Raw genomic sequence first — 19,658 nt, 5'->3', positions numbered from 1 at the left:
TCAGGGCGGAGCCACGAGGCCAGCTCTCACCCTACTGGCCAGGAGCTTAAAGGGACGGCAGACGGTTATCTCCCAGTCCACAGCATCTAGGGATGGGAGAAGGAAGGGCTGGTCCAAGTCACAGACCCACAGGGAGCACTGAGAAGGCTGGCCCTCAGTTGTGCAATGCTAAACTCAAGAGGGAGGCAGTTGGGAAGTCCAAGGGGAGGTCAGAGCACAGGGAACAGAAAGTCCTTTGTCCAACCCTTGCCTGTGCTTTCTTTTCTTCTTCTGCGACGGGTTCATGAGCTCATCTGTTGGCAGCTTCAGGATAAGTGATTCTTTGACTGCAAACTGAAAGACCTGGAAGAGAAATCCAACAGGACTTGTCACTCCTTCTTGAGCCAGGTGGTCAGATAAGTGAGCCAGCCAGGCGCTGGGCTTGGGAGCATTCTGGAGAGCTCGAGGGCGGCTGACTGAGCATCTCTTCAATGGGGGGCGGGGGGAGGGGCACAGAGTGGGACTGAGATATCAGATCACTGGCCCTGGCATCCTGACATCAATTCTTAACTATTTATCCTGACTCTAGAAAAGAGAAATACTGAGCACAGTTACAGCTCTCCTGGTCAGTAGCTTTTATCTACACCTTTACCTACCAAGCCCTGAATGGAATGATTCTTACCAACATTATCTGTCTCTTCTAAGGAAGGGCAACTTTGGGTCCCTTGCATAACCGAGTGTAAGACAGGCTAAGCGCTAGCTCCCTCTGTTGGTATGAAGAGGCCAGACCCTTGTCTATTTTCATAGGCCAGCATTTCTGGAAGACTGGTTCGCTGCCAACATGCTTCTTCCCTGATAGCGTTCGTTTTTGGCTTTTTTTGGTTTTTTTTTTTTCTCTCCTTTTTGGCTATAGGCCCTCTTGAGATTCCATGAAAACTACAAATCTTCTTCTCAGGAAAATACAGGCAAAATTGTTTTGCCCACAATTCTGTAGATTTTCAGGTTAAGAACCTTTGCCTCAAGGAAATAGGCAATGAGCTCCAAATGAAAGGGCACTTCCATTCATGGTTCTAGTGCATGTTCTAAGTAGAGGCGTCATGAAGAAGAGGCCACAGAGACTCCTCCTGAAGTCAGGCTGCTAAGCAGCATGGCTCAGCTCGAGCATTCCTTTCTTATTGGATGGGCCCTAACATCCAACTGCTCCTTGAACCCTGTTCTTTAGTCTGTCTTGTCACTGCAGTCAGGCGGAGACTGATTGGGACATCAGGTCCCACGGCCTCCAAGCATCAGTGGCTGCTATCAAATTGTGATTCTAGTAACGGCCTGAGTGAGCAGGGTGAAGTCCAGGCCCAGCTGCTGGGGGTGGCAATTAGAAAAGCTAGCGATAGAACATCTGGAGAAGAAAGCAACCGAGGAGACTGACAGAGGGGGTGACCGCGGCAGCTACAGAAGCAGGAGCAGGCCAGATGAGAAGATCCCCAGAAAGACCTGGGGGTCCCTTTAGGAAAGGGGTACACATTTAGAAAGAAAGGCAGGAACCAAAAACAAACAACAACAACAACAACAACAACAACAACAACAAAAAGCTAAGAGAGGGCAGAAACACCCAGAAGAGTCAGATAGTGGCTAGAGACAGAAATGAGAATTCAGCAAGGAGGAGACCAGATTCCCCAAGCATGGCTAGGCCTGGCATCTGCAGAAACAGTCCCATGTTTGGGGAACCTGCCTCGTGGCTCAGAAGCACCTGCTCATGAGGGACTGAGCCTAAGACAGCTCCTTTTGAGACAGGCCACACAAGATGGCAAAAGGGCTGACAGAGCAGTGGATGAAAGGAGGGCCCTGCCTGTCCCAGCTCCTCTCCGAGAGTACCTGCTTGCACGTCTTAGTTCCCAGAAGTCTGGCTATGGAACAGAAGTTGTTGAAGTAGGTGCCATGAAACACTCGAAAGAGAGATTCCTCAGCCCCAGTCCATTCCACAGGCTCCGAGGGTGCTTCCACTACACAGAGCTGAGGGGGGGCCGGACTAGCCTTCTGCTTTGTGGGGGTCTGGCAGCGAGAGTTGGCCTCTAAGAGAGGAGGAGATGCGAGCAACAGGAGGAGAGAGAATGCAGTCGTCATCAGTCATTTGCCATATACACCGAAGTACATCATTCTGCTTTAAATGGCAGAATAGTTAGGAATCAAAATATTCCCTGTCTCTACTGCCAACAGGCGAAGCCATAGAAAGGACTAACCATCTTTAGGGGTGCCTGGGTGGCTCAACTGGTCAAGTGCCCGACCCTTAATTTCGGGTCAGGTCATTATCTCATGGTGCAAGAGTTCAAGCCCTGCATCAGGCTCTGCACTGAGAGCATGGAGCCTGTTTGGGATTCTCTCTTTCTCTCTCTCTCTCTCTCTCTGCCCCTCCCCACCTCTCTCTCAAAATAAATAAATAAACTTTAAAAAAAAAAAAAAAGGAAGAACTAACCATGTTAAAAAAGTAGTAACGTTAAGTGTTAGGCAGTGATCCTGCGTTTCCCAGAGGCCTTGCATAGGAAGAAAGGATCGCTTTCTGTTCAGTGTACCTGAAGAACTGGAGGCCCAGTCATTGCCTGTATCCCTGTCACTGTCCCCTTCTTTAGTCTCAGCCACAGCAGAGGCTGAAGTGTTGGAGCAGGAAGCACTGACCATGTGGTGCCTTCGTCGGCGACGCCCGGAGCACTTAGAGCGAGGGTTGTGGAGCATGGCGTACTCCTTCGCTCCTTCCTGCAATGTACATGTTACAGGTGGGAGACAGGAACAGGCCCAGGGTCGCCATATTGATCCCATCATTACAAACCCCCTTCTTCAACGCCTGTGCTTACGTGCAATGACACTGTTTATGTTTTGCTCTGTGCTATGTAAGTGTGACTGTGTAAGAGCTGCTTAACCAGCATTCTAAAACTTACAAATTTATACCTCTTCACAGAAGAGCTGCCTTGTAAAGTAATATTAAAACAGATATAATCTGTGCATCTTCAACTTTCCAGTGAGTTGCGTCTAAAACTCATTTGCATGTTAGCTGTTTGGAATTTGAGAACACATTCTCCTGTGGAAGAGGAAATGAGGTTCAGAGAGGAAGGGACCTGCTCGAGCATATGTAGCTAACTGTTCCAGAATGGGTACAGAATGAGGGCTCCCCATCCCCTGGCCACACTGTTTTTTTCATTCTACTTGCACTGCTTCTGTTTCAATAATAAAATATGCAGTCCCTAAATTGGTCCAATATCACTACTTACTTCTCCCAAGTCAGTTTATTAGACTTGGAAGAATACTGCTTCATTACTTTATAGCTATGCTTTATTTAAAAAAAAAAAAAAAAAAAAAAAGACCCAATAACTATCACGCAACTTGATCATCTACCTTCTCACCAGACCTGGTTCCCAAACACTTCTAGCCGTTTCTGAAAACTAAATCTACGTGCAAAGGATAAAGGTTTGCCATTACTAAGGATATTCAGACTAATATCCTGTAGGCCCTACAGGAAATTCCAAAAGTGAAGTTTTAAAATTAACTGAATGTGAAGTTTTAAAATTAACTGAATGTGCTCATCCTACAATGTGATGTACACAGCATCACTTACAATGTATTCGTGATCAAAAGATTTGACATAAATATAACTAAGGCTCCAGAGCTAATTCTAGTTCATGGGAAATAGAGGATACGAAAACAAGTTCAGTAACACCAGAAGAAAACCACAAATTCAGAATTTGGGACAGTATCCTACTAGACAATGAGCCTGGATTTTTCAAAAAGGAAAAAAAATGGTGTGATTACTTGACACTAAAGGAGACTGAAAAGACATAATAACCAAATATGATGTATGACTGGATGACCTTGGTTAAAAAAAAAAACAAAAAAACCCAAACCCAGCTACTCTTGGTACAGCTGAAAAAATTTAAATATGGAACTGACAGATGATATTATTAAATTCTCCGAATTTTTTTTAGGTGTAATAATGTGGTTATATAAGAGAATGTCTGTATTTTTAGGAAGTGCATGCTGAAATACTTAGCAAACAAGTATCTCAATGTCTGCAACTTATTGTCAAATTGCTCAGCAAAAGATATGCATATACAAATAGAGGGACGAAGCAAATATGGAAAAACTATCATTAAATCTAAGAAGATATCTTTCACCTTCCTTCCATGATCGAGATTAAGGGAAAAACAGTCCAGCATTATGTGTGAAACATGCACTGATTTCTAAAAAGCAATAAAAGAAAAACTGTGCACAGACAGTTCTGTAAGTTAAACACACACACACATAGACATACATTTTGGGCAGTGACAGCATCTTTTGAAACATGTACAGGGTCTCAGGGTAATTGCTGTGAGAAAGACAACGTCTTTTTACTTATATAAATGCTGGTGTTGGGGCGTCTGGGCGGCTCAGTCTTCAGCTCAGGTCATGATCTCAAGGTTCGTAGGTTTGAGCCCCACATCGGGCTCTGTGCTGACAGCCTGGAGCCTGCTTTGGATTCTGTGTTTCCCTCTCTCTGCCCTGCCCCTGCTTGCACTCTGTGTGTGTCTCTCTCTCAAAAAAATAAACAGTAAAAAGTAAATAAAAATAAGGGGCTCCTGGGTGTCTCAGTAGGTTAAGCGTCCATCTTCGGCTCAGGTCATGATCTCGCACTTTGTGTTTCGAGCACCCCGTCAGGCTCTGTGCTGACAGCTCAGAGCCTAGAGCCTGCTATGGATTCTGTGTCTCCTTCTCTGCCCCGCCCCCACTCACACTCTGTCTCTCTCTCTCTCAAAAATAAGTAAACATTAAAGAAAAAAAAAAAACGCTCTTTAAAAATATATATATAAGAATAAAAAAATAAATGCTCGTGTTGATATAACACAGTGTAATTTTTTTAAGTGTGGAATAACTTAAAAAGTATGGACTCTGGAGCTAGACCAGAGCTTGAATTTCATTACTGCCAAAGCACTGACATTAACAAATCTTGGACAAAATACGTAGCTTCTATAACCCATAGTTTCTCCACCTCAGGATGTTGTCCGTAAGCAAGAATGTAAGATAATATATGTTAAGGGCCAGCATGCTACTTGGCACACAGGAAGGAGTCGACCCATATAGGGGAAAAAGTAGAGAAAGTCTGTTTACTCTTTTGCTATTATCACATGGCTCATTTTCCAGATGTATACCCAGGGGCACTTTTTACCATCTTTTCTTCTATTATCCCACTAAAGATGGTCCCAAAGGCACTTGGCTCTATAACCTATTTTTAATTGGTAGCAGAAATCAAGGTATTTCATTCTTTACCTAAGCTCACTGTAGTGTGCAGAAAGCAAAACTGTGTCTTTGGCTGGTGCAAGTGAACCTATTCCCTTCTCGTTCTAAGTGTACTGCAGGAGAATTTATGCTGCCGCATAAAGTCTGTCCATCAGGGAAGGGCCCATCTGGCTGTTTACCTTACAATAAGACATGGGTGCTTTCGTGTGTTATTTCTCGTATGTTTCTATGCATTTAAAAGAAGACAGCAAAGAAAATGCCGTTACAGATACACACATGCCCTCCTCACGCCACGAGACTAATTTCATAGTCCTTAGTACTTGGGAGCTCCTTAAGAGCAGAAGTCCTGTTTTATTTGTGCTTTGTGACCCCCCAGAGTGCTACATACTGGCTCATCTGGTTTGTATTCCCAGGAGCAGGAAACTGAAGGGCCATTTCCTGCTCAATTTTCAACAGATTTAACAATGGCAGAACAGTTTAAGAACATATCAGCAAGGAGTGACTGGCTGGTTCAGTTGGCGGAGCGTGCAACTCTTGATCTAAGGGTCATGAGTTGGAGTGCCAGGTTGGATGTAGAGATTAGTTAAATAAATAAAACTTAAAAAAAAAAAAAAAAAAAAAGAACATACCAGCAAAAGGAAGCAGTCTGTGCCACATGGTTCTGGTTCAATCTTGATCTCTTTGTTCTTGCGTTTATATACATTAGGGGTGGCGTGAAAAGCTGGAAAACACAAAACTGTCCTGTTTCCAATGGTTCATCCACTTGGCAGGATGGGGAAGAACAAAATCCAATTAAGGAGCCATGGTGGGAAAATTTAGATATAAACAGCTACCATCAAGGTGTGCAAAATGTAATCATTTCTGACATCAACACAACCCTTTCAAAGTTAACAGGTGCTCAGGGACTCGTATGTTGCTGGTTATTCTGTCCTGACCATGCGAAACACATTGCACCGCAACGGTACAAGTGAATAGAGAACCCGCCCTTTGTAAAACCAGCGTCAGGTCAGAAGCCAGGGACTCTGTATGATTAACTAAAATAAACAGAAGGACGCAGTGGTTGGGGATGGAGAACAGGAGAGTATTTCAGAGTAGCCCCACTCACGGTGAAGGAAGCAGTCGTATTTGAAGCAGCGTCGGCAAAAAAGTGTGTGGAAGGAGTGCAGAGACTGCTCCCGCTGCACGGACTTGGCGTTGGGGCCGTCGATGTTGGGTGTGCACTGAGGGGGAAGCGCATTGGGGTCTGACATCTCCGTCAGCTCCCGGTACCTATTTTTAAAAAGAGAGAGAAGAATTCCTTCCAAGGAAACGTCTTCACTGAGAAAGTACAGATCGTGCACTGACAGTCATCCAGGTACGGTCGGCCAACGGAGCATGGGAGCTTTTTTACGGGGCTTGCTGATGGCAGGGTGGCGTATACCTAAGTGGGTGCGCCACTGCACCTGTGCTGGGCTGGGCACATGTCTGCAAGCAAAGAGAGAGACAGATTTGGAAAGTATGGCGCTGGAGTAACTCTCCAGAAAAATGCAGAATTTTAGAAGTTCGCTGCCCGAAATTACTTCAAAGCCAATGAACAATGCCCTTTAATATGGGAACGGGTATTTAGAGGTAAGCAAATGAAGTAGGAAACAATCAGAAGTGTGAGCAAATCATAGCACACTTACCAGAAACAAGGTTTTTTATTAACCAAATTTAGGCTTGAATGAAAGTTTGCTTGAGCGCTCTACATGGCCTGAGTGGAACGGCCTTCCCTACCTCTCCTTCATGTCATCCGGGACACCGTTCTCAGGGAACATCGAGGCAATTGCACTGAAGATCATGTCGTTTGGGAACTGTTTCTTGGAACTCTTTTTGTTGCCTGAGTGGGAAATGACAAAGAGCTCCTGAGCTATCATCAAGGATGCAAACAAAGCTGTTTGGTCATTTTCCCTCTGTCACAGCATTTTGATTACAGCTGCTTTGCTAACCCAACCGCTGACTGTTTAGGAACACATAAAGAAAGTCAATGCTACCTGGGTTTATCTAATAGGTTACCAGTAATAAGGAAATCAGCGTCATCTATACATTAATGACAAAATCCACGTTCCAAGAGAGAATCTAGAGGGGAAAACAGGAGTTTTCATGGAGAGATGTGGATATTGAAGAATGCCATCATAATGATGAGGCTGAAGAACAAGACTGATGTTACAGCTTTGTTGTAACAAGACAGAGACACTATGTCTCTGGACGTATAGTATAAGTAAGGACCATGGCACATAACTAAACATTAAGTTAATTAAATATTAACAACATGGAAAAATGCTTACGAGAGAAGATCAAATAAAAAGGGATGTAAAATTGTGTATGTGTGTGTATCTGTGGCATGATCCCATTTCACATAATGCATATAAAACACGTTGTTTTGTATGTGTACTTTTTTTTATTATATATGTACTTTTAAAAACTTGAGACACAGTTGACATACAACATCATATTCGTTTTAGGTATGTGTATGTGTATATTCTGTGTGTGTGTGTGTGTGTGTGTGTGTGGATACACACACGCACACATACACACACACACACACACACACATTTTTTAGGTCTAGAAGAAAACATTAATGCCGGTTATTCCTAGGTAGTAAAATTATAGGATAATTATATTTTCTTCTTTATAATTTTCCATGTCTCCCAAACACACTACTCTGTTTCCTTCAGAGTGAACCAAGTGAGAAGCACCAGCAGCCTTTAATAATCAACAAACCTTTCTGTTTCTCCCTTTTTCCCTCTCCCTGTCACTTTCAGAATGGAATATTTACCTTCAAGAGCGTGTCGTTTTCTCTTTCTTGTCACTGGCAGATCTTCTTTGCTGTCATCTTGCTTCCCATCTGAGGTGTCATTGTGCCCTTCCTCCTCTTCATCTGAGTATTGATTCAGAGCATCTACCAACTCCAGGAAAACAGCATCACTAATCAGAACAGATCCAGGGATCATCTCTAAAACATAAAGATTAGATGGCTGAGCTGTGGTCATTTCATGTTCCCTTAGTCCTCCTAGGAAGGTTTTCTCGTATTCACTCCTGAAGTACAACTTACGTTATATAACGTAGGTACATTTTTATATGAACAGTCAGGAAATTACAATACTTTGATTGGCTCTTACAGCTGCAACAATCAAGCTGGCTAGAGTGGCAAATCCAGTTATATAGGCTTCACTCTAACTGGGATAGTTCACTTCCTCAGTCACAGATCAACCTGTATTTATGGTCCAAAATCTCACAAAGGTGTACAAGCAATACAAGTGGGACAGGAAAAGAATGATACCATGAAAATTTACTTGGTTTTGCTGCTGATGGGTTGCCAGTGACGTCTTTGAGTCAAAAGACAGCATTATCTTCTTAAAATCATACTCTGTGGGGTTACACTAACAACTTAGGATAAAGTCTTTGAACACTAGGGGGCGCAGTAGATAAATAATGCATTTTCAACAGTACCCACAACTGTCCAAAGAGCTGGTGAGGCTATTGGTCTGTAAAGCCATAGGGAGTCTCTCCCCATCTTCCCACTTACACACTGGCAGCCTTTTCTAGAACTACAACTAAATCCAAATGACTCGCTTTTAGGAAAGTCAGAATGTTACAATTTCTGGGAGATCTAGGATATATCTGGATCAAAGTAGGACAGAGAGATTATGCTCATTGCCATTCTCAGAGAAAGAGAAATGAAGAACAAAATGGCTTTGGATGGATTTATGGAAAACTCCTAAGATCATACTTCTTTGTGCACTACACTATCTCCTCAGCCACTGATTACTACATATATAAAATCCTTTTATGTCGCAACAACTTTTACAATTTAACTGGGGACATTTTTAATATAAAATGTTTAGTCCCAGCAATCGAAATATTCTTCAGTGTGTACACCGTGAGGTAGCAAATAAAAGCGAGATGATGATGTACCAAAGAAGGGGCACCATTTTAATAAAGTTTTCTCCCAAAGAGCCCAGTAAGTACCACTACCTTCTTCACCGTGGACTTTCCCATCATAGTTATTGATGAGCTCCTCAATGAATGTCTCATCTTCTTCTTTCACCTCATCTCCCATGTAGGGAATATTGCACAAAACTGTCTCATCTTCTACCTGAAATCAAACCAGATGTGATTCATTCCATGAATTCGCTAGGCAGCTCCTCTTTCCTGTTTAATAGAATCTTTGCTGGGCCTTTTTCGATGCTTGAATTTCCTAAAAACACCTTTGGTTACAGAGTTTCCTGCATTTTTAAAGACTGGCCATTCTGTGTTGCCAACAAAACTTGAAACGGAAGGGGGCAATGCTGCTCTTAGGGAAAAAAGTCAGTTTAACTACTTAAGGATATTAACTACCAAATGTTTAGCCTAGTACTGACAATGATATTTCCAACAACATTTAGAATTTGCCAGCACATTTATTTTTCACAGTGATTCCATCTATTATCTACAAAACATCATTGTAAAATAGGTACAAATATCACTTAAACAATAGTCTAAAAAGTCTTCAATTCTAATTCTTATCATAAGTAGAGATACATAAATGAAAAGGAAGGCTTCCAAGAGTATAATCTGCAATATAACCAGAATATTCAGAACAGAACCTGAGCAACCACAGAGTTTATGGGTAGTCTCTTATACATACTAGGACTAAACTCCCATAATCATAATAAAAAATTATGATTACAACTCAGGTCGATCACATTCGATGGGAACCTAAAGTCAACTGCAGTATGAGCTATGAATATTTCCTGGCTAAAGAAAATAATAATGGATTTTTGTTATTGTTGTTGTTCAGCAGAAAGCACAGCCATTCTTAATTCCCCAAGTAGTAAGTAAAATTACTGTGAAGTTTTATTCTAAGAGAGGATTCCCTTCTGTAAACCTATATCCTATTCCTGCTGTCACCAGGCAGATGATAAGCAATGCCAGTATTTAGACAGGACTGATTATCAGAACCAAAACTAACCCGAGCAGGAGTCAGCATAAAGGCCCAGATGTAAGGCTCTTGAATCCATGTGCCCCTCTATTATTTCAGTTGCTTTCACAGCATCTTGCCTTTAGGGGGTTCAGAAAGGATCGCTCCATCAGCAGGGAGATGTCAACCTGCTTAAGCCTCAAGTGTCTGATTTAGACTGCATTTAACTTCACATGTTACAAAACTGGGCCAAAGTAGTAAGGGAAAATTGGAGTCTTGCCCAGTCTCATTCATTCAAAAAAGAATAAGCATTGGAGTGCCTGGGTGGCTCAGTTGATTAAGTGTCCAATCTTGATCTCGGCTCAGGTCATGACCTCAATGGTTTGTGGGACTGAGCCCCTTGTCTGACTCTGCTGACAATGTGGAGGCTGCTTGGGATTCTCTCTCCTCTCTCTTTGCCCCTCCCTGGCTCACATGCTCTGTCTCTGTCTCTCTCTCTCTCTCAAAATAAATAAATCTTAAAAAAAAACAAAAACAAAAAAACAAAAAAAACTAGCATCAACTCAGAAGGACACTTCAGAGAGCACAAAACCTAATGAGTTAGAATAACGTGTGCTATATGTACGTGTGTGTGTGTGTGTGTGTGTGTGTGTGTGTGTGTGCGTATAGAGAGTAAATAAATTACAAAAACAGTCTGTCCTGCATGCCCAAGCTTTGTTAAGTACAATCTGACAATCTTTACCCTAAGAGGAGTGCCAGCACACCAACACAGGATAATCATACAGTTTATACAATCACCACAGTGCTTTTAATACATACCATAAAGTTCTGCTGGAGAGGGGACCAGGAATACATGATGGGAACCAAGGCAACTGTGTTCAGAGACCTCATTAACATATGTTGGCTTGCAAATCCTGGGAAAATGCTCTCTATGGTACACTGAAATATAAGCAAAGACATGGGGAGGGAAAGGCAAGCACATGACCCGAGAGAACTGGAGCGGGGCACCTAGGTGGCTCAGTCAGTTAAGTGTCCAACTGGGATCGAGCATTGGGCTCTGTGCCAACAGTGTGGAGCCTGCTTGGGTTTCTCTCATGGGCTCAGGTCATGACCTCAATAGTTTGTGGGACTGAACCCCTTGTCTGACTCTGTGCTGACAATGTGGAGGCTGCTTGGGATTCTCTCTCTCCCTCTCTCTCTGCTCCTCCCCCACTTATACTCTCTCTCTCTCTCTCTCTCTCTCTCTCTCTCAAAATAAATAAACTTAAAAATTTTTTTTTAATTTAAAAAAATTAAAAAGAGAACTGTAGTTTCCTTCTAAAATGGTCCCAGTAGTCTTCTAATTCTTACAAATTAATAGGTTGAGGATTTTGCAACAATCAGCTCCTAAAAAAGGAACCACTGGATTGTAAAGCTGTGGAAACTGTCTCTTATTCACCTTTGTATCATCTACAGACGCCAGCATGGTGCCTCTCACACCCAACTGGTGTTTATTTCAATGTAAAATTGCTGCTCTCCTTGGACTGTCCACAACAGCAAAAGGCCTCTGAAAGTCCTAGGAAATGAGGAAGTTTTCCTGAGTACCTACACTTTAAGACAGTTGGCCTCAACTTAGCTGCAGAGGTGATGGAGACAGTAGGGGGAAAGCAAAGCAGTACAGAAATTAGAGTCATATTCTGCTTTGGAGAAGAAAATTGCTCAATATACTATCCACTTTTTACATCTCAAAAATATTATCTCGGGGTGCCTGGGTGGCTCAGTTGGTTAAGTGTCCGACTTCAGCTCAGGTCATGATCTCACAGTCTGTGAGTTCGAGCCCCATGTCAGGCTCTGTGCTGACAGCTCAGAGCCTGGAGCCTCCTTCGGATTCTGTGTCTCCCTCTCTCTCTGCCCCTTCCCCGCTCATGCTTTGTCTCTCTCTGTCTCAAAAATAAATAAAAACATTAAAAAAATATATATTATCTCTTAGGGGCACCTGGGTGGCTCAGTCGGTTAAGTATCTGACTCTTGATTTCAGCTCAGGTCATGATCTCATGGTTTGTGAGTTCAAGCCCTGAGGTGGACTCCTTGCTGACAGTAGAGGCTGTTTGGGTCTCTCTCTCTCTCCCTCTCTCTGTCCTCTGTGTCTCCCCTGCTCATGCACGCACGTACATTATTTCTCTTCTTCTCTCTCAAAATAAATAAACTTAAAAAGAGAGATAAATTTATTTTAAAAAATATTATCTCTTTAAGACTAGAATGACTTTTACATTTATAACAAGGAACATTCCTTTGATCAATATATTCCTGCTCATTATGCGGGGTCCTCTCTTTCCAATATCAAAGCACTGAGGTGCCAAACAAGGCATAGACAGGGTTGTTTTGAAGCTCATACACAGAGCCTAGTAAAGTAGACACTGTTTCATTTTTCTGTTAAAAAAAAAAATCAAAAGGGGCACTTGGGTGGCTCAGTTCATGATCTCACACAGTTCGTGAGTTCGAGCCAGCCCCACATCGGGTCCTCTGCTGTCAGCGTGTCAGTGCAGAGCTCACTTCGGATCCTCTGTCCCCCTCTCTCTACCCCTCCCCTGCTTGCACTCTCTCAAAGATAAATATTGAAAAACAAAAAACATTCAGGGGGGCCTGGCTGGCTCACTTGGAAAAGTGTACAATTCTTGATCTCCGGGGTTGTGAGTTCAAGGCCCATGTAGGGTGGAGAGATTACTTAAAAATAAAATCTTAAAACCCTCATGATTATACCCACTAACTGAGGAGAATAATAGGTGAATAGGCTATTCTTTAAGCTACAGATTTACTACCCCAGTTATTCAAAATTGACTACAATAACTATATCCATTATCCTTATTTTCTAATAAGTCATAAATACAGAAAAACAACAACAAACAAACAACTTAAGTCCAAGGAAACAAGGAAGGCTGAGCTTAGACACCTGGAAGTACCTTTTTGAGAAAAGGATGCCCACTCACAGGCTTCATCAACTGCACAGGTTGGACACGAAGCTTCTTCCATTCTTCATTGAGGATCTGGGTTTTTTCTTGAACCTTTGCAAAATTTGCTACATATAGAGCCTGGAAAAGCCAAGGGAACAATGCTTAGAATTTTAAGAGAAGAGCCCAGCCTAGGGCACCTGGGTGGCTCAGTCAGTTAAGCATTGGACTTCGGCTTAGGTCGTGGTCTCACAGTTTGTGAGTCCAAGCCCTGTGTTAGACTCTGCACTGACAGTGTCGAGCCTGTAGCCTGCTTTGAGTTCCGTGTGTCTCTTTCTCTGCCCCTCCCCCACTCACCTCTGTCTCTCTGTCTCTCTCTCAAAAAATAAATAAACATTAAAAAAAAATTTTTTTAAAGCCCACCCTTCTACATTAGATCAATATATTAAAATAGATAACTCATCACACGGGAGTTAGTTTTTACCTTCGCGCCCATATTTGCCTGAAGCCGCTTCAGTTGTCGGAGTCGCATGTATTCAGATTTAACTTTTCTTTTCCAGTAAGTGATACATTTGGAAGTTGGGGGGTTTGAGATATCCATTTTGCTGTAATCCAAGAAGAGTCAGAGATGAGAAACAGCATTTTACTACCTGGAAATGAAGAATTCCTCAAACTCAAATCAATGTGGTCAGTCATGCTTCCCTTCCCACGGCATGTATTCATAAAAACACAGTTTAAAGAACCCAAATCTGTGAGCTCAACAAAAGGTTTCAATTAAAAAAAAAAAAAAAAGGTTTCACATCAGCACTTCCTGTTCTGCAGCCTCCGTTCTCCTGTGGCACCTCATTTTTAATTCAGTACTCAGAAGTTCTCTCATAGGTATTTGAGGATGTGGATTCCTTGGACATTTGGAAGCCCACTCAATACCTTGTCTAAGAGAAATGTTCTGCAAGAATCAAGTTAATACCAAAGAGCTTCAGGGAAAGATCCACCCACACTACAAAACTGTACCTGCCAAATTGTCTCAACCCACCACATGCCTAACAATAAAGGTAGGATATGACAACAGCATAATATCATCTCCAACCCAACAGCAAGGCACACAGAAATAGAACACTGCAAATCACTTTTTTATTGGACGGTGGGGGGGGGGGGGTTGAATTAAGGTTCAAAGTTCTAAGAAAGTACTTACTGTAACACACTCTACCTACCTCATAGAATGCAAGGGGAACTGTCTGGTTTTATAACGTGCCTTCTGTTCTTCAGAGGGATGGCAAGACACTAAGGCAAAACGAATGCTCAGCTTTTCAAAAGAGAACAGACAGTGATTTTAAGTCAACGGAGCATATTTAGACCCTGATACCTTAAGTAGGATGCTCACCCAGAACTACAAAGACTTCGAGGTCTCTGCTACCACTATTTCTGCATGGAAGTCAGGCCCCGATCATACTGGATGACTCTTTATTTTATCAAATTGTAGTCTTCCAGGCATGTGTACAAATTTATTCTCACAATTACACAATCGAGTTCCCTGCTTCCGCTTTTTCTGAACCAATTTCTAGGCTCAGCCGGCAGCCCCATCAATTGTTTTAGGGAAAGAACAAATATTAAGTACATGTAAAAATTCAGTAACATCTATAAGGTTATGCTTTTGCTCTATTCTAACTACTGAGGTTTCCTAGAGAACTAGTTCTATTCATTTCACCTAGCATTTTAAGTTAATGAAAACATAAGGGGCTATGAAGAGCCAATATTTGAAACGAAAACTAAAGTTTCAGGCCTTCTTTTTTTTAATTTTATGAAAAAAAAATTCTTTGGGGGTTTAAGAACATATTTCTTTTTTTAAAAAAAAATTAATGTTTATTCACTTTTGAGACAGAAAGTGAGCACAAGCAGGGGAGGGGCAGAGAAAGAGGAAGACACAGAGTCTGAAACAGGCTCCAAATGTGTGAACGAAGAGATCATGACCTGAGCTGAAGTCAGATGCTTAACCGACTGAGACACCCAGATGCCCAAAGAACATATTTATTTCTTCTAAAGATGCATTTTTCAATTACCTGTTTTTCCCCATAAGAAATGACAGCACTGACAAGAAAACAGCAAAATATAACCCACTGTCTCACATCTATCACAGTCAGACATGCTTATAACATCTCAGGCACGTGAACTTTAAGAGACTGTACCTGATTGTTTCATTTGAAGAATCAAATGGATTGGTGAAACATGATGTTAAATTTAGTAAATTTAGAGGACAGAAGGAATAGCAAAGAAGCAGGCAGACTCACTGTGTTTACTATTAACTCAATCAAGTGATTCAAACTCTTAAAAACAGAATTCCCTGTGAGTTAACTATTATCTCTCTGGGGGAAGGGAATGAAACAACAGCATAATCTAAGACTCTGAATCCCAGGCTGCTGAGGTGTTGAGTTACAAAAAAGAAAAAAGTTACACAGACTTGAATTTCTTTCCCCACAAATTGCACTGTCTCTCTTCCTCCAACATCTTTTTTTTTTTTTAATTTTTTTCAACGTTTATTTATTTTTGGGACAGAGAGAGACAGAGCATGAACGGGGGAGGGGCAGAGAGAGAGGGAGACACAGAATCGGAAACAGGCTCCAGGCTCTGAGCCATCAGCCCAGAGTCTGACGCGGGGCTCGAACTCGCGGGGCTCGAGCTCGCGGACCGCGAGATCGTGACCTGGCTGAAGTCGGACGCTTAACCGACTGCGCCACCCAGGCGCCCCAGCCTCCAACATCTTTTAAATACTTCTCATTCCTCATGGAGTGGGGCCAAAGGAGGGACCCGTAATTCAGTGAGACTTCATAACCTCCTAAAAAATGGTTTTGAACTGCAGCCTTTCTGACATTTTCTGGGGGAGCTCATTTCCCTCTTTGAAATAGTAAGCTTATGGCAGGTTGCTCAGTCCATTTACAACTGGGGATCAAGGGGCACCTTGGTTAAGCATCCGACTCTTGACTTCGGCTCAGGTCATGATCTCATGGTTTGTGGTTTCAAGCCCCACATCAGGCTCTTGTGCTGACAGCACAGACTCTCTCTCCCTCCCTCAAAATACATAAAAATAAAATGTTAAAAAAAACAACAAAAACCTGGGGATCAAATAATGGAAAAAGAATAAAATCCACAGCTGCTAGGGGGTGTGTGTGTGTAGATTTTAGAGATGCCCACAGAAAAATACCAATTTTTTGTTAAAGAAATTATAATTGTGGGGTGCTTGGGTGGCTCAGTCGGTTGGACGTGCAACTTGGGCTCAGGTCATGATCTCGCAGTCATGAGTTCAAGCCCCACATCAGGCTCTGTGCTGACAGCTTAGCCTGGAGCCTGCTTCGGATTCTGTGTCTCCCTCTCTCTCTACCCCTCCCCACTCACACTCTATCTCTCTCAAAAATAAATAAACATTAAAAAATTTAAAATAAAAGAGAAATGATTTATAATTGAAATGGGATCTACAGTCTGTCAAAAGAGATGACAGGACACACAGTCCAATAATTAATGGCACTATTTCTAATTTTACTCAAGTGTTTTATATGGCCAGAGGAGTACACACATATACATGAAAATGCCATTGACTTTTAACCAATCACAGTGTAAAATAAGCCACAATTCCTCCTTTTACAATTAATGTGATATTTGAGTCTCATGTGACCATGAGCTAATATTTATTTTTCTCGGCTTTTGAATGGGTCTCCAAAGTCTCTAAAAGTTTATTTGGCAGTTGGTCGGCCCTCACAGAGTGCAGAAGGAAGACGAGACATACTGTTTGGAACAGATAGGTATAATTTAAATAAACACCTGAAACACAGCCATAAGATGGGTTTTCATAGCGGCAGAATGCTGACCAACAAGTACCACTTCAAAGATTTTATTTTTCTTAATTTAAAAAGGAAACAAACAAAACCTCAACATTCACTAGAACGTATTTGGATAAATGGGTTCATGTAACTTGGGCAAAGGGGGTGGCACATAAAAACTAATTTATATTTCTACTAGATTGATTCTTTAGTTCCTGACACATACAAAACAGCCATGTATATGTATATTCCAGTTAAGTGCGAGGCCAGTCCTTAAGAGCTTTTCATTATATTCACTTATACACTGAAAATAAACATATGCTGGGGCGCCTGGGTGGCTCAGTCGGTTGGGCGTCCAGCTTCAGCTCAGGTCATGATCTCACAGCTCCTGAGTTCGTGCGTCGCATTGGGCTCTGTGCTGACAGCTCTGAGGCTGGAGCCTGCTTCACAGATTCTGTGTCTCCCTCTCTCTCTGTTACTCCCCCGCTTGCACTCTGTCTCTCTCTCAAAAATAACATTTAAGGGGCGCCTGGGTGGCGCAGTCGGTTAAGCGTCCGACTTCAGCCAGGTCACGATCTCGCGGTCCGAGAGTTCGAGCCCCGCGTCGGGCTCTGGGCTGATGGCTCAGAGCCTGGAGCCTGTTTCCGATTCTGTGTCTCCCTCTCTCTCTGCCCCTCCCCGTTCATGCTCTGTCTCTCTCTGTCCCAAAAATAAATAAACGTTGAAAAAAAAAATTTTAAAAAAAAATTTAAATAAATAAATAAATAAATAAATGCTGTTTTGATCTAGAAATTTAAGAGTAAGTCTTTATATATATAAATAACTCCTCTACAAGTCAACAAGATTACCCAATAAAAAGTGGGCAAAAAATTTGAACAGATACTTCCAAAAAAGATACTGGAATGGCAAACAAGCACACGAAAAGATACTTAGTATCAATATTAGTCATTAGGGAAGTGCAAATTAAAATCTTAAAATCAAAATGATGGATTACTACACACCTGTTAGGATGTCTAAAATCAAAAAACTGGTAATACCAATTGGTGAGGATGTGGAGCAGCTGGAATCCTTACATGCTGCTGGTTGGGAGTGCAAAATGTAGAGCCACTTAGGAAAACAGTTTGCTAGTTTTGGGGGGTTGTTATTAAAGTTAAACATACACTTACCACACAACCTAGCATACAGTTTTTATCATTTATCCAAGAGCAATGGAAACATATGTCTGCACAAAGACCTCTACACAAATGTTGACAGCACCTTTATTCATAATAGCCAATAGGCAGAAACAACACAAATATCTATGGAGTGCCAAATGGATACAAATGACAGTTTGTCCATAGGATGGAATACTACTCAGCAATAAAAGAGGAGGAGTTCCTCATTCCTACGTGCACAATATATCTCAAAAGCATTACGCTAAGTGAAAGAAACCAGGCACAAAAACCCATGTACTATATGAATCGTTCTACTAGAATGATTCTACGAATGGCAAATCTACAGTGACAGAAAGCAGATCAGCGGTTGCCAGGTGCTGAGGTTGGAGAAAGGGATTAAATGGAAAAAGCATGGGGCGCCTGGCTGGCTCAATTGGTAGAGCACGTGCCCCTGGATCTCAGGGGTTGTAATCTCAAGACCTACACTGGGTGTACAGATTACTTAAAAATAAAACATCTTTAAAAAATAAAAATAAAATAAATGGAAAGAAGCATAAAAGAACTTTTTTGGGATGATGAAAATATTTCATACCATGGCTGTGGTGTTGGTTATATGACAATGCACTTTTATGAAAACTCCCTGAACTGTATACATAAAATGTGAATTTACCATATGTAAATTTCTACCTCAGTAAAGCTGATTAAAGAAAAAACTAAGTCTTGATGATATATCAATCCAGTAATTTTCTAGACTTCTACTATTAAAAATCAGCAGGCAATCCTACCTTTTAAAAAAAACTTTGAGTGACTTCTCAATGAATAACTACGGTGAGATGATCAATGCTGATTCATTAACTGTAAAAAAAATGTTACACATATGCTAATATGATGTTAATAAGGGAAACTGGATATGGAATTGATGGAAACTCCTTGTACTGTATATATTTTTTCTGTAAATTTAAAACTGTCCTAAAAATTAAGTTTATTTTTTTAAAAGATTGATAATTGGAAATAAAAACTACCTTATTTACATATCAAATCTCCACAAAAAAAGAAAACTATAAAAACTTGGAAATCTTTCCCCATAAAATTGGATCTCAATTTCCTTCAAAGGCTAAAACTAGAATGCAGTCTGTCACTAGCTGGAAATGGGAAAACTTCATTGAAATGTTCTTAAATTTAGAGAGATTGAGATCAGAACATAAAAGTTCCAAACTATGAAGTTCTTTCATCCACATAAAGGGTCTCTTTGCAGAAACAGCGTCTCCTTGGAGCAAGTTCAATGTCTTTACTACTTTCTTTTACGACAAACAATTTTATTAAACGGCAGGCTAAGTAAGGCTTCAGAGGCAGGTGGCACTATAGATTTTTTTAATTTTCCATCTCATTCTTTCCTTTTTAGTTCAGGGTGGAATTGAAGCACAAACAATAGGGGTGAACCTACCTCCGAGAAGAGCTCTAATTACACACAACTGAATCATCCCGTGATCACCAATTTCATCAACACTCCATTAAAATCAACTCTGTGGCTAAGTACACAACCTGATAGATCCTTCAATTAGGATTTTAAAGGCCATCTTTAGGGGCGCCTGGGTGGCTCAGTCGGTTGAGC

At 41.6% G+C, this 19,658-nt stretch overlaps 1 protein-coding gene across 3 annotated transcripts in view; it reads right to left on the bottom strand.

Moving 5' to 3' along the window:
• Window positions 1–19,658, bottom strand: part of EZH1 (enhancer of zeste 1 polycomb repressive complex 2 subunit) — a 30,533-nt gene that overhangs the window by 7,327 nt on the left and 3,548 nt on the right. For 2 of the 3 annotated variants that reach the window (XM_047845566.1, XM_047845567.1), the window contains exons 2-13: window positions 14,295–14,386; window positions 13,568–13,688; window positions 13,096–13,224; window positions 10,976–11,095; window positions 9,232–9,352; window positions 8,033–8,209; window positions 6,991–7,093; window positions 6,341–6,504; window positions 5,865–5,956; window positions 2,544–2,724; window positions 1,849–2,045; window positions 251–342 (exon numbers count right to left, since the gene is read on the bottom strand). In XM_047845566.1, coding sequence (XP_047701522.1) covers window positions 251–342; window positions 1,849–2,045; window positions 2,544–2,724; window positions 5,865–5,956; window positions 6,341–6,504; window positions 6,991–7,093; window positions 8,033–8,209; window positions 9,232–9,352; window positions 10,976–11,095; window positions 13,096–13,224; window positions 13,568–13,688; window positions 14,295–14,299 — 1,502 coding nt within the window. In that variant the 5' untranslated portion in view covers window positions 14,300–14,386. Of the gene's footprint in view, window positions 1–250; window positions 343–1,848; window positions 2,046–2,543; window positions 2,725–5,864; window positions 5,957–6,340; window positions 6,505–6,990; window positions 7,094–8,032; window positions 8,210–9,231; window positions 9,353–10,975; window positions 11,096–13,095; window positions 13,225–13,567; window positions 13,689–14,294; window positions 14,387–19,658 lie in introns of those variants that run through there. The other variant, XM_047845565.1, reaches the window with a different exon arrangement.

Source organism: Prionailurus viverrinus, unplaced genomic scaffold (genome assembly GCF_022837055.1).
Source record: "Prionailurus viverrinus isolate Anna unplaced genomic scaffold, UM_Priviv_1.0 scaffold_35, whole genome shotgun sequence".
Classification (NCBI taxonomy): Eukaryota; Metazoa; Chordata; class Mammalia; order Carnivora; family Felidae; genus Prionailurus; species Prionailurus viverrinus.
Note: the sequence above shows the minus strand (reverse complement) of the source record. Positions and strands in the feature narration are given on the sequence as shown.